At 47.8% G+C, this 13,306-nt stretch overlaps 2 protein-coding genes across 3 annotated transcripts in view; both read left to right on the top strand.

Moving 5' to 3' along the window:
* Positions 1-3,098, top strand: part of WWC1 (WW and C2 domain containing 1) — a 53,718-nt gene extending 50,620 nt beyond the window's left edge. Inside the window, exons 22-24 of the mRNA XM_014947736.1 lie at positions 572-802; positions 1,710-1,831; positions 2,355-3,098. Coding sequence (XP_014803222.1) covers positions 572-802; positions 1,710-1,831; positions 2,355-2,421 — 420 coding nt within the window. The 3' untranslated portion in view covers positions 2,422-3,098. The remainder of the gene's footprint in view (positions 1-571; positions 803-1,709; positions 1,832-2,354) is intronic.
* A 761-nt stretch (positions 3,099-3,859) lies between these two features.
* RARS (arginyl-tRNA synthetase) overlaps positions 3,860-13,306 on the top strand; it is a 17,890-nt gene continuing 8,443 nt past the window's right edge. The window contains exons 1-5 of one of the 2 annotated variants that reach the window (XM_014947956.1): positions 3,860-3,921; positions 5,585-5,684; positions 9,409-9,543; positions 10,066-10,254; positions 13,174-13,285. In XM_014947956.1, the coding sequence (XP_014803442.1) occupies positions 10,102-10,254; positions 13,174-13,285 (265 nt within the window). In that variant the 5' untranslated portion in view covers positions 3,860-3,921; positions 5,585-5,684; positions 9,409-9,543; positions 10,066-10,101. The remainder of the gene's footprint in view (positions 3,922-5,584; positions 5,685-9,408; positions 9,544-10,065; positions 10,255-13,173; positions 13,286-13,306) is intronic. The other variant, XM_014947955.1, reaches the window with a different exon arrangement.

Genomic DNA, 13,306 nt, shown 5'->3' with positions numbered 1-13,306 from the left:
AAGAATCTTGCAATAAATGTGAAGAGCTGGGGAAGAGGGTGAGGAGAATGATGTCTCAGAGGCTCAGGCTCAGGTGACCGTGTTGTAGTGACTCTGTGGCACACAGTTGAACTCCTGTGCCTGTCATGATGGCAATCAGGGAAATTTCCCTGGGATACTGACGCTGAGCTCCTAAGGATCTGGTTTTCTTGAGGCAGCTTGTGTTTGAAACTAGCAGAAGACAACATAATATGTTACTGAAAAAAGAAAAACCACAGGTTTTTCTGTTGCATTGTGGATGCATCTGAAGATGAGACATTAAACTTGGGAGCAAGGTGTGCAAACAAGACTTGAGTTGGAGAAGCTGCCAAGGAAGAAATTTAGTGGAAACACCAAAATCGAAAGGCTTATCTATAAGACTTGCTAGAGTTTGTGCTTTCTGTCTTGAGACAGATTGGAAAGCAGGATCAGTAGAGGTGCTTTGTGCTAAGAGAAGTTCTGGAAGAATGGGTCTCATGATGTATTTGGTCCTTCATGGGGGAGTGGTCAGGATAGTTCTCCTCACTGTGCTCGTACACCCCTTCTTTTCTAGCCTTCAATCAAGTCCTTCGGTACGGAGCGCCTGATCCGCACTTCGCTAGACCTGGAGCTGGACCTGCAAGCTTCAAAAACCTGGCATGATCGGCTGGTTCAGGAGATCTCAGTGCTGAGAGAACTGAAGGAGCAGCTGGAACAAGCTCAAAGTCAGGGTGAAAAAGAGTTGCCGCAGTGGGTGAAGGATGATGAGAGATTTCGACTGCTGCTGAGGCTAGTGGAAAAACGAGTGAGTAACACCTGCCTTTGGATTTTATTTGAGATCTTTGAGAAACAGGGTACTTTGGACAGTCAGGAGATGAAGCCTTAGCACTAGTCACTTGTGTCTTTGGCTTAGGGCTCCATCAAGCAAGTGACTGATAATGGGAATTGCAGTTCATGTGTGTCTGGCTGTTCTCTGGTGTGCTATTTACCAACTGCAGAGTCTGTGCCTGCCTTCCCACAGATAGGAGGGTTAGGAAGAGAGCAGTTACATCTCTTGCTGCTTCTAAGAGAAATAATGGCTGCATAAAACTTGTGCATGGATGACACTTATGCATATGAAGTGATAATTAAGTCAAATGGTAGCAGAACTTCTGGCTTTGAGAGCTTAATAATATCTGTCTCTCTGCTTTTGAAGGGTGGACTGCAGGGCAGGGATGGAAAGGAGACAGGACTAATTACCAAGAATTTCAACAAACAGCTCATTAATCAATTTTGCTTTCTTTTATGAAAGTCATCTTTCAGCTTTGAAAGCATTATCACTTTTGCTGGAGTTTGACCCTTTTTTAACTTCCTGTAGAGTTCTCCTAGTCCCAAACCCGTGCATTTACCAGCACAGAGATTTCCTGCTTTAGCACAGGCGCAAACACGTGAAGTCACCAATGCCATCTGTTTTGTGAAGTGCAGCCTCCCATAGTAAGTGTGGTGTCTCGTAGTTAGCACTTCCAAAGAGCTGGGAGAAGACCTCACAGAAGCTCTGTTCGTTACAACGATTAGCTGACACGCCTTCAGTTCAGCTTCTGTGGCTTGTGAGTCCAGAGTCAACAGTTTCCAAGCCCCTCGGACCTGCAGCTGAAATACTGCTGTATTTGGAGATTAGCTGGGATAAACTGATTCCTCTTGGAAACACAAGCATCTCTTTTCCATTATTTTAGGTGGAAAAAACAGAACACAAGTGTGAGCTGAAGGCCGACAAAATGATGAGAGCTGCTGCCAAGGATGTCCACAGGCTGCGAGGGCAGAGTCGGAAGGAGCCTCTGGAAGTACAGTCATTCAGGTGAGCACACCTCGCTGGTAAAGGGCAGGAAAAATGGACTGCTACCATGATTTTCCTCTGGGTGACTAAGATGATGATGAGGGAGGCTAATCTTTGTAGAAGTAGTTAACTGTTCAGCTCAAACAAAAATTTCTGCATTTTTATATCCAAGTGTAAGGTCTGAGGGTCAGGGAAACGAGCTGCAGCACTGCACGTGACCTCAAAGCTCCAGATCGTTCCCCACCTCGCAGCAGATTCACAAATCCTTTGTTTAACACATAAGCAGCTCTTTGCTTCCCTGAGTAACATACCTAGAAAGCAAAAAAAACCCCCGAGCCTTTCTGAAATGGCTTTTTGATAAGGTCAGTGTTGTGAGTTTAACTGTAAGGATGTCTGGTGTCTGATATGTAAAGAAGAGGTGTGGGTTGTGAGAGGACGTGCTGCTCCTCTTCATGATGGCAGCTGGTGGGATAAATTTTCCTGTGCATGATGGACATTTCTGGCAAGGCTTCTGTTGCATTAACAACTCATCGTCTTTTTTTAGAGAGAAAATGGCATTTTTCACACGGCCAAGGATAAACATTCCAACGCTCTCTGCGGACGATGTGTGATCACCATAAAGTATTTGCTTTCTGGACAATTCTACAAATGCAGTTTGGGTTTTGAAGTTATTTATGTGGTATTATGAAGGTACCAAGGCATTTGTATATTAGGGCTTTTGTCAGTATGTGGATGTTTTGAAGATTTTTAGGCTAAAGTTATATCATCACAGAAACCAGCATTAAAGTGACAAGATTGTATAGTTTGTATATTTAGGAATGTATTTTTGGGAAATAGAATTTTAAATAAGAACAAATGCAGCGTAAGGTGCTGTTATTCTTAAATAATGCTGTTTAGACTTTTTGTACAGCTCTACCTTTTAGAGGTTTTACTGCAATAAAATAAATTTGAAGGAACCTCACCCCTACCTTCTATGATGTTCTGCATCGGACTCTCCTCTGAGTGATGTATTTTGTACCCTGTGGGGAATGCAGGGAGCCAGTTTTGACTCCCAAGTGCTGTGAACGAATTCTCTGTGAGCTGTGAAGCGTTTGTGTTTCCTGCCAGGTCATAAAAGTGGGTGTGAAGTTCAGGATACTTGCACTTTTAACATTTGTACTGCAGCTCATGTCTGTAATGGGTCTGTCAAGGTAACGTGGGGAGCCCATTGAAACCACTGCTGTGGGAGGAGGGCTGCAGGTTTGAAGTCCATTTTAGGTTTTCCAATAAACTGACCTTTCTGGACAAACCTGCCTTCTTGCTTTTTGTCTTGTGTGAATCTTCTCATCAGCTGGGACCTAAATTGTGGGTTTTTTCCTGTCACCAGCTGGAAGTATATAGCTTTGAACATGTCTTGCTCTGTGACCTCAGACCAGGCGTTTTTGTGGGACAGGTGGTGGGTATACTCTGGAGGAACGTGGGTGCTCCTGGGGTTTTCCCTTTTCTTCTAAATACAGGTTTTAGTAAAAGTGCTGGAGATGTAACTCCCCTGCTCCCTGCTTTGTTACAGAAAAATGTTATTGGCACATACGTGGGTAAGAGCCACTTGATGCCTTGCTAACCCCAGCCCCAGGCCTCTCCTTGCTGTGCCGGTGGCTCTGGAGGGGGTGTTCTCCACCACCATCCCCTGAGGGCTGGGAAATGGCCGTGGCTGCTCAGATGCTGCAAGCGATGGGATTTACTGTTTTTCCTCCCTGCCTTCCCCGGGAGCTCGCGGTGCCCTGCTGAGGGGGCCGGTTCCTCTGCTGGCTCCAACACCCGGTGTGCCCCCAGGGAGCGGGGTACCCCCCAGCTGCCCCCCGCGGCCTGGAGGTTTCTCATAAATACTTCACCTTCGGAGCGCTGGCCGGTGACACACCCCACCGGGGTCGGGTTTGGGTGAGCCTTTCCCTTCCCCACACCCGTAACGAGGTGCAAAACGACTGCTTAGACGTTACAACCCCAGCCGGGCCGCAGTGACACCCCCCACCCAGCGCCCCCCGCCCGCCGCTTCCGCCGGTGCCATTTCCGCTTCCGGCCGCTCGAGGATGGAGGCGCGCGTGGCGCAGTCGGCGGCTCGTCTGGCGCGGCAGGTGCGGGGCGGGACGGGCCGGGGCGGCCCCGCGGGACCGGCTCCACACGGGGACGGCGCCGGGGGGTCCCGGGGCTCGGCGGAGGAGTCCACCTGGGAGGTCCCGCCTGTCCCGGGGGCAGCGGGGCCGCGGGCAGGCCGCCCGGAGGGGGGTCGGGGCCGGGGACAGGCCTTTCGGCGCGGATGGCGGAGGAGTGGGGCCGGGGAGAGGCCGCCCGGCTCTGCTTGGAAGCTCCGCGGCAGCTGGAGCAGCGGGCGGGTGTCCGGGCAGAGCGTGGCCCCGGCGGGCGCTCGGGAGGCGGGGGGCTGGTGTGGGCCCGAGGGGCATAAAGCGGGCAGGGGCTGAGGCACCTTCCGCAGCCTCTTCCCTTCCTCTGCAGACACAGAGCGGGGTAAAAGCGCCCTCGTTCCTCAGCCCGTGGTGAATCAGGGGCGTGGTTCGCTTCTCAGCGAGAGGGAGGGTTGAAAATGAAGTTCTACAAAAAAAAAAAATTATTTCCCCAAAAAAGGCCTCAGGAAGCTGCCGAGCACGGGTTTGCGCGTTGCCGCCCCGGTTCCCCCTGCTGTCCCCCTGCCGGCTCCTCGCCGGGCGGGGCGGTGGGAGGAGGCTGCCCGGCCCTCGGGAGGGGCAGCACCGGCTGCGGGGGGCCCAGGGAAGCGGTTTCGGAGGAGCAGGTGTGCTCATGGCAGTCCAGGCTTTCTCCAGCAGGATTGTTGCAGCCGTAAGGGGCGTTGGGTTGGGGAAAAAAAGATCGTGACAACCCTTTTCAGTGACTACAAAAGTAAAATAAATCAGACTGCCTGGTCTGTCCTAGCCAGTGACTGACAGTGACAGTAAAGTACAGAGGCAGCTTCAGGAAATTTTGGAATTCAACAGGTTAATGTCTCATGTTGCCCCAAAAGCACGTGGCTGAGAGATTCTGGCTTTTGGTTTTTTTCCCTACTATACACAGGTGTTTTTAAGCAGCTGTTTGATATGTTTTCTGCTCACAATTCAAACAATAAATACTGCCATAAAATACTGAAATGATAAATAATCATGCTGTTGAATCTGTGTAACTCCCTTTGGCCTTTATTTTTGCGTTTCACCTTGGTAACTGCTAGGAGAGGACAGGTATCGTGGGTATTCTGGCAAGGTGTTCTTCCTCTGCCATCGCTGTTGTCTGGTTTTTAGTCCATTAACAAACTCCAGTCACTCTGAAGCAAAGCAAGAGGGACAGTGTTCAGCTCTTTAACTGCAGGCACCATGAAGGAGGCTGGGTTGAATTACTGAGCCTGAATGTACCTGTCACCTTGCTCCCGGTCACGTACTCCCTGGTGCCAGCTCCAGCAAACCCTGGAGCCTGTTGTGAGCTGGCTGGCAGGAATCATTAGCTCTTCAGGAACATAACCCAATAAAGAGCAAAGAGCGTGTGCTGAATTATTGTTCTGAGCCAGCGCAGTAAAGGCTTGGCAGAGTAGGAGCAGACATAAAACCATGCAGGAGGCAGGAAGGAGGGGAAGGAAGAGAACTGGTGTGACCCCTTTGCTGTGTCTCCCCAGGTCATTTTATCCATTTAAGTTTCGTGTTAATTCAGTGGGATCTTTGGAAGACATGTGCTAAGGGAAAATGTAAGAATGATTTTGGTCTTATTGAAAAAGCTATAGTTCTTTTGTATTCACAGGTGAGGGGAAGATTTCTAGTTCTCAGCTGACCACAGAGCCCTTGGAGATGTCAGCATGGCCTCATGTAGTTCCCGCAGCTTCTCGTGAGGTGGTCATCAGGTATGACCCTTTACTGACAAGTTGTGTTATGCCCAGGGCTGTGCAGGTAGAATAATCCAGGGGGGTGAAACTTTATGTCCTGAACAGCAGTTTCTTCCTTCCTTTTTTCAGTTAAACATCTTGTAGATCAGAGGTTTGTTGGTCTTGTCTCCCTTCCTCACTTGGGTGCTGCTGTGAGAGGAGTTACAAGGGATATCTGTAACTTAACATAGTTGTTTGTTTTTCAGAAAGAATGCAGAATTTATATCCCTTTATTAGATCTTGCGTTCATAGGTGATTTGCTAGAGAATGAGGTTTATCACAGGTTGCTGTGATAAGGGGCATTTACAACAAATGAAAGTCTAAAGACCTTTTTCCAGGCAAGATCAGCAACGTGGTTATGGGTGTGGGGGCCATAGAATCATGGAATATCTCAAGTTGGAAGGGGCCTGTAAGGCTCATCGAGTCCCAACTCCCTGCTCCTTGCAGGACTACCTAAAACTAAACCATATGACTAAGAGCATCACCCAGATGCTTGCTGAACTCTGTCAGCCTCGGTGCCATGGCCACTTCCTGGGGAGCCTGTTCCAGTGACCCACCACCCTCTCAGTGAGGAGCCTTTTCCTAGTGTCCGATCTGAGCTTCCCCTCATGCAGCTTCTTGGTGTTTCTTCGTGTCCTGTCACGGGTCACCAGAGAGAGGAGGGTGGTGTATGGGGTTTCCCTCCTGACTGGCCAAGGAACCAGGGTGCCCTCATTGCCAGTTTTGGGGCTGTTAGGCTGTACTCGGAGTGCTGCTGTCCCAGCCCAGCTGTTGTGATCGTAACCCCAGAAATTCTGGAACTGAGTATAATCATTGCTGGGGTTGGGCTTTTCTGCTGGGTAGTTTTGAATTAAAATCCCATTTAATCTGTATTAGCTGTTGATGAGCACAAAAAGGGAGACTTAAATGGCAGCAGCAATATTTGGATAGGCAGCTAGACCACCGTGGTGAAACCTTTTGCTTTCAGTTCACATTGGAGTAACATAAAGACTGCTACTGATGCTTTCTGCAGAAGAGGAGCTCTAAACATGATAGGAAAATGTGCCAATCTGGGCTGATATGTTGGGCTTGACATGGGGCCAGCCTGAATGCCTCCTATCTCCAGGTGTCTGTGTGGTGAGTTTACTGTTTCTGTGCAGTCATGGGAAAGAAGTAGGTGAGACTTGCTGCACTGTGGCATTGTTTTAGAGGTTTTTTGCCTCCTGGCCAAATCTGAGTGATCAAGATACTAGTTGTCACCCTGTATTTGTATGGGAAAAGCTGTTCAGGCCAGATGTCTGCCTCAGGGGTTGTGATTTCCTCAGAGCCCTTGTTCTGGGTTCTGGCCATGCATGTGAAAAAACCTCTTTCCTCCTCTTCTCTTGTACTCCAGCAACATGGAAAGAAGCTCCAGTAAGATACTGGTCATCTTGCCTCCTGTGAGTCTTCACCTGGGTGGCTAGAGGCATTTGTGATTCTGGAGGAAAATCCAAATTGAATTTCTGTTTTGGAAAGTTGCTAATGATACTGAAATATCTCAGTGGCTATAGCTTAGGGGGAATCTTTTAATGCAGGAGGAATAAGAAGTGTGAGCTGCTTGTTAGCTTCAGTATGTATTGATTTTAACTTCAAAAGCAGAATGCAAGTTTCTGGATCTGGACAATGTTTGTCCTCAGTGCAAAACTTCCCTAAGGGTCTGCCTTGCTCACCTGTCCCAAAGGTGCTGACTTTGCAGGAGGGAAGGGAATATGGGGTGGACACACAATTTACAGAAAATGTGATACTAAGAGTAGAACATATATTTGTGCTTTTCTTAAAGCACATTCTAGGGTTGGGGGGGATGAGTTATGCATGTCACTGCTCCCGTGTTCCTTCACGTCAGTTTGTAACAATAACACTTACTTAAACTTACAGTGAAACAACTGTGAAGCATGCAATGAAATCTCTCGCACTGTTTTAAACAGTTTGGTCTGAACATTTTTTGGATAGGTCTGTAATATAAAATGCTACCAGGTCAGGCCAGTAAGAAAAGTCAAAAATAATTAAAAAAAATAAGTTCTGTTGGTTATATGGGGGAAGATATGTTTGTGAGAGAAAAACAGTCTGATTTTTTCAGGGGGTCTGCCTTGGGTTAAAAAAGGAAGTAATAGGCTGCAAAAGGAAGTGCTGTGGTGAACTATTTGAAGTGAGTTATTTTTGAGATAGAGTTGTGCTGTTCAGTGATTTTAGTTGGCTAAATGCCAAGCCAGAGGTTATGATAAAGGTGTTTTTTTTTTTTCCTCCAAGTCCTGTTCCTTCACAGCCGAACCTGCAGGAAGCACTCTGTTCTCCTGTAGCAGAGCAGACCTCGAGGCTGTAACGTGTGCTGGAAGCTGAAGCGCAAATGAAGAATGACCTCAAAAGTTCTCATTTTGACTTTGCTCCACAAACAGCCCAATCTTAAAATTGTTTTAGCTCAGCTTAGGTTTTTTGAGCATCTGCAGTTAATTATAGTGGCATTTGTGGGAGCTGTTGTTCAGGTGGATGTATAAGACAAGGAGATTTGATGGCCCAATTTTTTCCTTAATTAGGTATTCTGATTGTTTCGAAAGCAACAAAGTAGATGAGCCCTTTTTGATAGATTTGGTGGCCTATTTGACACCATTAATAGCCTGAGCTGCCTCCTGCTGTGGGAGTGCTGGTAGGGCAGAGCCTGAATGAGTCAGATGGGGGGCTGTCAAGCCAGTGTGAGGAGAGCTCCCAGCCTCTTCTCCTCCCAGCCTCTTCTCCTCCCAGCCTCTTCTCCCTGCCTCTCCCTCCATCGCAGCATTGAGTCACTTACATTTCCAGTAGCCTCCAGACTTCCGTTTCTGAGCCGGGTTTGTGTCTGATGGGCACAGAGCCTGTTGTGGGGGAGGACAAGAGATGGACAAGAGAGATAACGTTTCAGATATCTGGTTTCTTTAGGCAATGGGGTGAGGAAAATTAATGGTCCTTGCAGCAGCTTCCAGCCATTGGGCTCAGGCTGCCTGTTGTAGCATTTGCCTGTGTCCCGGGTGGTGAAGTCTGGAGGGGCACGGGGAAGTTTGTTTGTTTGGAGCATAGAGGTCAACCTCAAATTCCTGATTTTTCCTGAATGCCTGATGTCAGTTTTCAGGCAGAAGCTGCGGTGGAGGTAGGGAAGGGAAGGTTTTGTGGGGAGGTGGAAGCGAGTGTGCGCTGCAGCAAGGGACCTGGGAATTCCCTGGGAAGCAGCACACTGCCGTTCTTGGCATTCCCATCTCCAGCTGGCGTTGGAGCCTGCTGGGCTTGTGTGAGTGACTGCGGTTTCTTCCTGTGGAAAAGAAACCCTGGCCTGTGAGACGGTGAAACTGGCTGAAGGAGGCTTTAGGGAATTTTGAGTCAAACCATTTGGCGTATTTATTAGATTAAAAAAGCTGGAGAAAGTGCTTATTTTTGGAATATGTTTTATTGACATGGCCTGTTGTCTTTCTTGCACTTCTGTCTTGATGTTAGTGAGATTATTATCTCGCTGATTTTTTTAAGACTGTTTCAGATTCCCTGTTTTTGACACAAATAGAAATCACCTTTAAACATGAATTGTTTAATGTCATTACTCAACTTACATGTCATTGGTATTACCTTTATGTGGCAAAACTAGAATCTTATCTGAGCTCCTGCAGCTCTTCCCCTTCTGTCCCCCCACTGAAAGAATTACTGTGTGACAATTAAATTTGCTTTTCAGGAAAACGAGATCAAGTTGTTAACTGCAGAAATCGAGCGTCTGAAGAACTTTGGATGCTTGGGAGTCTCCCCCAGTTTGGAAGGTTTGCGAGACGAAAACGCAAAACTTAAATATCGGTTAAATTTCCTTCAAAAGGTAAGAGAATAAAGAATTAATGCTGCAGCGTGTGTTTTTGTTCTCATTAAGACAAGCTAAATAAATGATGTCAGTTTGTTACAGCTAGTCATGTGTGACAGCGTAGTCACTCTGTGTTCTGACGCCTTAATTGTTGGTGGCACATCAGATATTTCTTGGTTCCTTAAACAGAAACCTGGTTTATGGAAAATTTCGTATGGGTTAGTGGGTTAATAAGCCCACACCATAAAATCTTGGCTAGTCTTGTCACGGGCAGCCCAGCTGAGGTCTCTGCCAGGATCACTGGCAAAGGTGTGAGGAGTAATGCAGCCCTGCATTCAGGGGAAGTGTTTGTGCTGGGAGCTTCCAAGGGAGAAGCAGCTCTTGAATCACATGATTTTTATGTTGTATATGTTGCTCTTGTGCCTGGAGGTGTCAGCCAAATCTGTCAGCCATGCTCTGCCAGGCAGCCAAGGAAAAAAGTGGGATGTAACGGCTCCTCAGATGTTGTGAATTTAGCCTTCTGGATTTTGTTTTTTTCAGAGCCTTCAAGAGGAAAGAAGTAAAACAGCAAAAAGCATGATTAATATCAACAGCCGTCTTCAGGAGATCTTTGGCACTGCTATTCAGGCTGCCTACCCAGATTTGGAAAACCCACCGCTAGTGGTGACGCCAAGTCAGCAGCCCAAATTTGGGGATTACCAGTGTAACAGCGCCATGGGCATAACACAGGTAAACCTCAATGATCTTGCAAAGAGAAGAAAGAACGGGGACATTGTCTGTTAGAAGATAAGTGATAGACAGCACAGTGAGAGTTGCAGTGTTGGACCTGTTTCAGGCTTGTTGCAGGCCTCCAGGCTGAGAATTCAGTGTGTTATCTAATGGCATTTTAGGGGAAGCATTGGCCTGCACAGAGTAGACCTTTAAACCTCTGTTGACATGACTTGGTATGCTGAGGGTGTGCCTTTGCTGAGGGTTGGCTATGTGGGCATCCCCACATCTATGGTTGGTGGAGCTTATGTTTTCTTTAAACTGAGCAAAAGGCAGGAAACTTGTTTTTTCTTATTATGATGTTCTGATCGTGGAGGTTTTCAGGCAACTGTAAGAATGGTTCCACTTCACAGAACACCTGCTATATGCAAAGGAGGGAGTGGGGTTTTTTAACCTGGCTGGTATCAACAGATACTTTTGAAAATTATGGGATTGCTGCTTTCTGGAAGATACTTGGCCAAAGAGGACCCAAACAGTCAAAGAGGCACTTGAGGAGTTGCTCAGTGGGGGGGCAACCGGGAGGTGGGGGAGGAAGAAGGTACTGCATTCTAGCTGAGGTGCTAAAGTGCCCAAACTTTCAGCTCCTTGATGCTTTTGAGTGAAGAGATAGACTTTTTGCAATTACACACCTTTTATTCTGCAATCTCAAGAGAAGCAAGGGTGTTTTTTTAATGTTCTGTTGTCAGTTCACCTGTATTAACATATTAGGCTGGTAACGTTGACATTGAACTCGCAGCCACACACATGGGGTTCTGCTCTCCCAGGTTGTCATCTGCAGCCTCTCTGTTGTCCTTCCACAAGGCGTTTGACTCGCGGCAGCACCGATACGTGCAAGCCAGCAGGCTCGTGGTCTGAAGTGCCAAGGCGGAAACAGCCCTCACAAATACATGTCATCTTCCCGTGTCTCGTTAGCATATTGTGACTGGGCTCCAGCCAGAGGAGCACCCTGGGTGACTGCACCGACACGGGCTTTCTGAGCTTTGCTATTTTTTTTGACCGCTGCTTTACCCCAATTAAGTCGCGGTTGGGATTCTCGAGCAGCCCTGGCTCGGTGTCGACGTTGTTCACATAACTCAGTGTCTGAACCCAGGGTTGGGTTCCTTAGTCCTGAGCTTGGCTGTAGCATTTGTTCCCTGGAAAGGCACGCCGTGTGAGCTGGGCCTGAGCCTGGCAACACTCACACGTGCGGCACGCTCGGGGCACATGGGCACAGCAGAGCCAGGGTATGCAGCGCAGTCGTTTCCCTCTGAGAGCAGCAGCTTCTGCGCTTTCCGTCAGCCTCACCTCGAGTACTGTGTCCAGTTTTGGGCCCCCTACCATAAAAAAGACATTGAGGTGCTGGAGCGGGTCCAGAGAAGGGCGACAAAGATGGTGAGGGGTCTGGAGAATAAGTCTTATGAGGAGAGGCTGAAGGAACTGGGGTTATTCAGCCTGGAGAAGAGGAGGCTGAGGGGAGACCTTATTGCTCTCTACAACTGCCTGAAAGGAGGGTGTAGAGAGGTGGGGGTTGGTCTCTTTTCTCAAGTCACAGGCGATAGGACAAAAGGAAATGGCCTCAAGTTGTGCCAGGGGAGGTTCAGGCTGGATATTAGGAAAAATTTTTTCACTGAAAGGGTTATCAGACATTGGAATGGGCTGCCCAGGGAGGCGGTTGAGGCACCATCCCTGGAGGTGTTCAAAAGACGGGGTGATGTAGTGCTGGGAGGTATGGTTTAGTGATGCTCCTTGTGTGTTGTGTGGTTGTCTATTTTTGTCAGTTAGGTTGATGGTTGGACAAGATGATCTTTAAGGTCCCTTCCAACCTAGAAGATTCTGTGATTCTGTGAGTTTTAGGGACTTGACTGTGGTGCAGGTCTCCCGTAGAGCCTTGCTCCTGCGGGGTGTCCCCTGCGCAGAGCTGGAACATCGGTCACCTGTCACCGCCACTGCCAGAGGAGCAGGAAGTGCCCTCTAGTACGTGCCGGGCAGCAGCCGCTCCCTGCAACGCGCCCATGTGGAAACAGCCCTCACAAGTGCATATTGTTTTCCTGGGAGCTCGTTAGCGTATTAATGCCTGGGGTTTGAGCCAGGAGCTCTGCTTGCTCCTTGGAGTAAGAGGAGTACAGTGACTGTTCCTGGAATGGTTCAGATAACATGCCTGTGATCCGCTATAGCATGCCTGTATTCTGGTTTTGCATTTATTTTTCCTGTAGTTTGCACTTTGAGTAGCATTAAAGGCTACAGGGTTTGGTTTTTTCCTTGCCCTTTCTAAGCCCTTACCGTCTTGCAAGGGTCCTGTTATGATCAACTGTGACAGGTTAAACAGGAAGCTGAAATGTAAGTAGAAGTCACATTTTGCAGCAGACTGCAACTTAGCAAATACAAGCAGTAGTGAGTGTAAATTCTGCATTGAGTGCTCTTTGTGGCCTTGATGGGAGTGAGACAATAGATTATTTCCAAACACATCACATTAAGAATGGAAAATCATGTGCTCAGAAACAAATAGTTGTGGTAATTTTGTACAGTGTAAATATAGTGTTTTGCAAGGGTTGGGTTGGGTTACCTCACAGAACCCTCCTGAAGGGTGTTTTTCTAAGATTTGCAAAAAGCTATGTGAGAAGATGCTTTGGGAATGGGCAGAGAACTTGTGGAGTTGGACTAGATGGGCTTTGAAGGTCTCTTCCAACCCAAACCGTTCTGATTCTACCATGTAAACTTGCATCGTGTTATTGGAGTTCCCTACAGTGGGCCCTTTATGTCTGGAGGCAGAAGAAGAGCCACTTTACCAGCAGTTTTTCTGATCCTCTTTGAAGAAAGTTGGGCAGCTAGGATTATCCTTGGTTGCTTGGGTTGTTGCATTTCGTTTGTTTGTGTTTACTTGGTCCTCTGGTTGTGTTTCAGATACTGCTCAAAACCAAGGAACAAAAGGTTAGCCCAAGGGAGATTGCTGAGAAAATAACAAAAAATATTCCTACCAACGAATGCATTGAGAAGGTTGAAATTGCCGGTCCTGGTAAGATAGTTTTGTCTTACA

The sequence above is a fragment of the Calidris pugnax genome, unplaced genomic scaffold (assembly GCF_001431845.1).
Source record: "Calidris pugnax isolate Ruff unplaced genomic scaffold, ASM143184v1 scaffold27, whole genome shotgun sequence".
NCBI lineage: Eukaryota > Metazoa > Chordata > Aves > Charadriiformes > Scolopacidae > Calidris > Calidris pugnax.
This window is presented reverse-complemented; position numbering and strand designations above follow the sequence as displayed.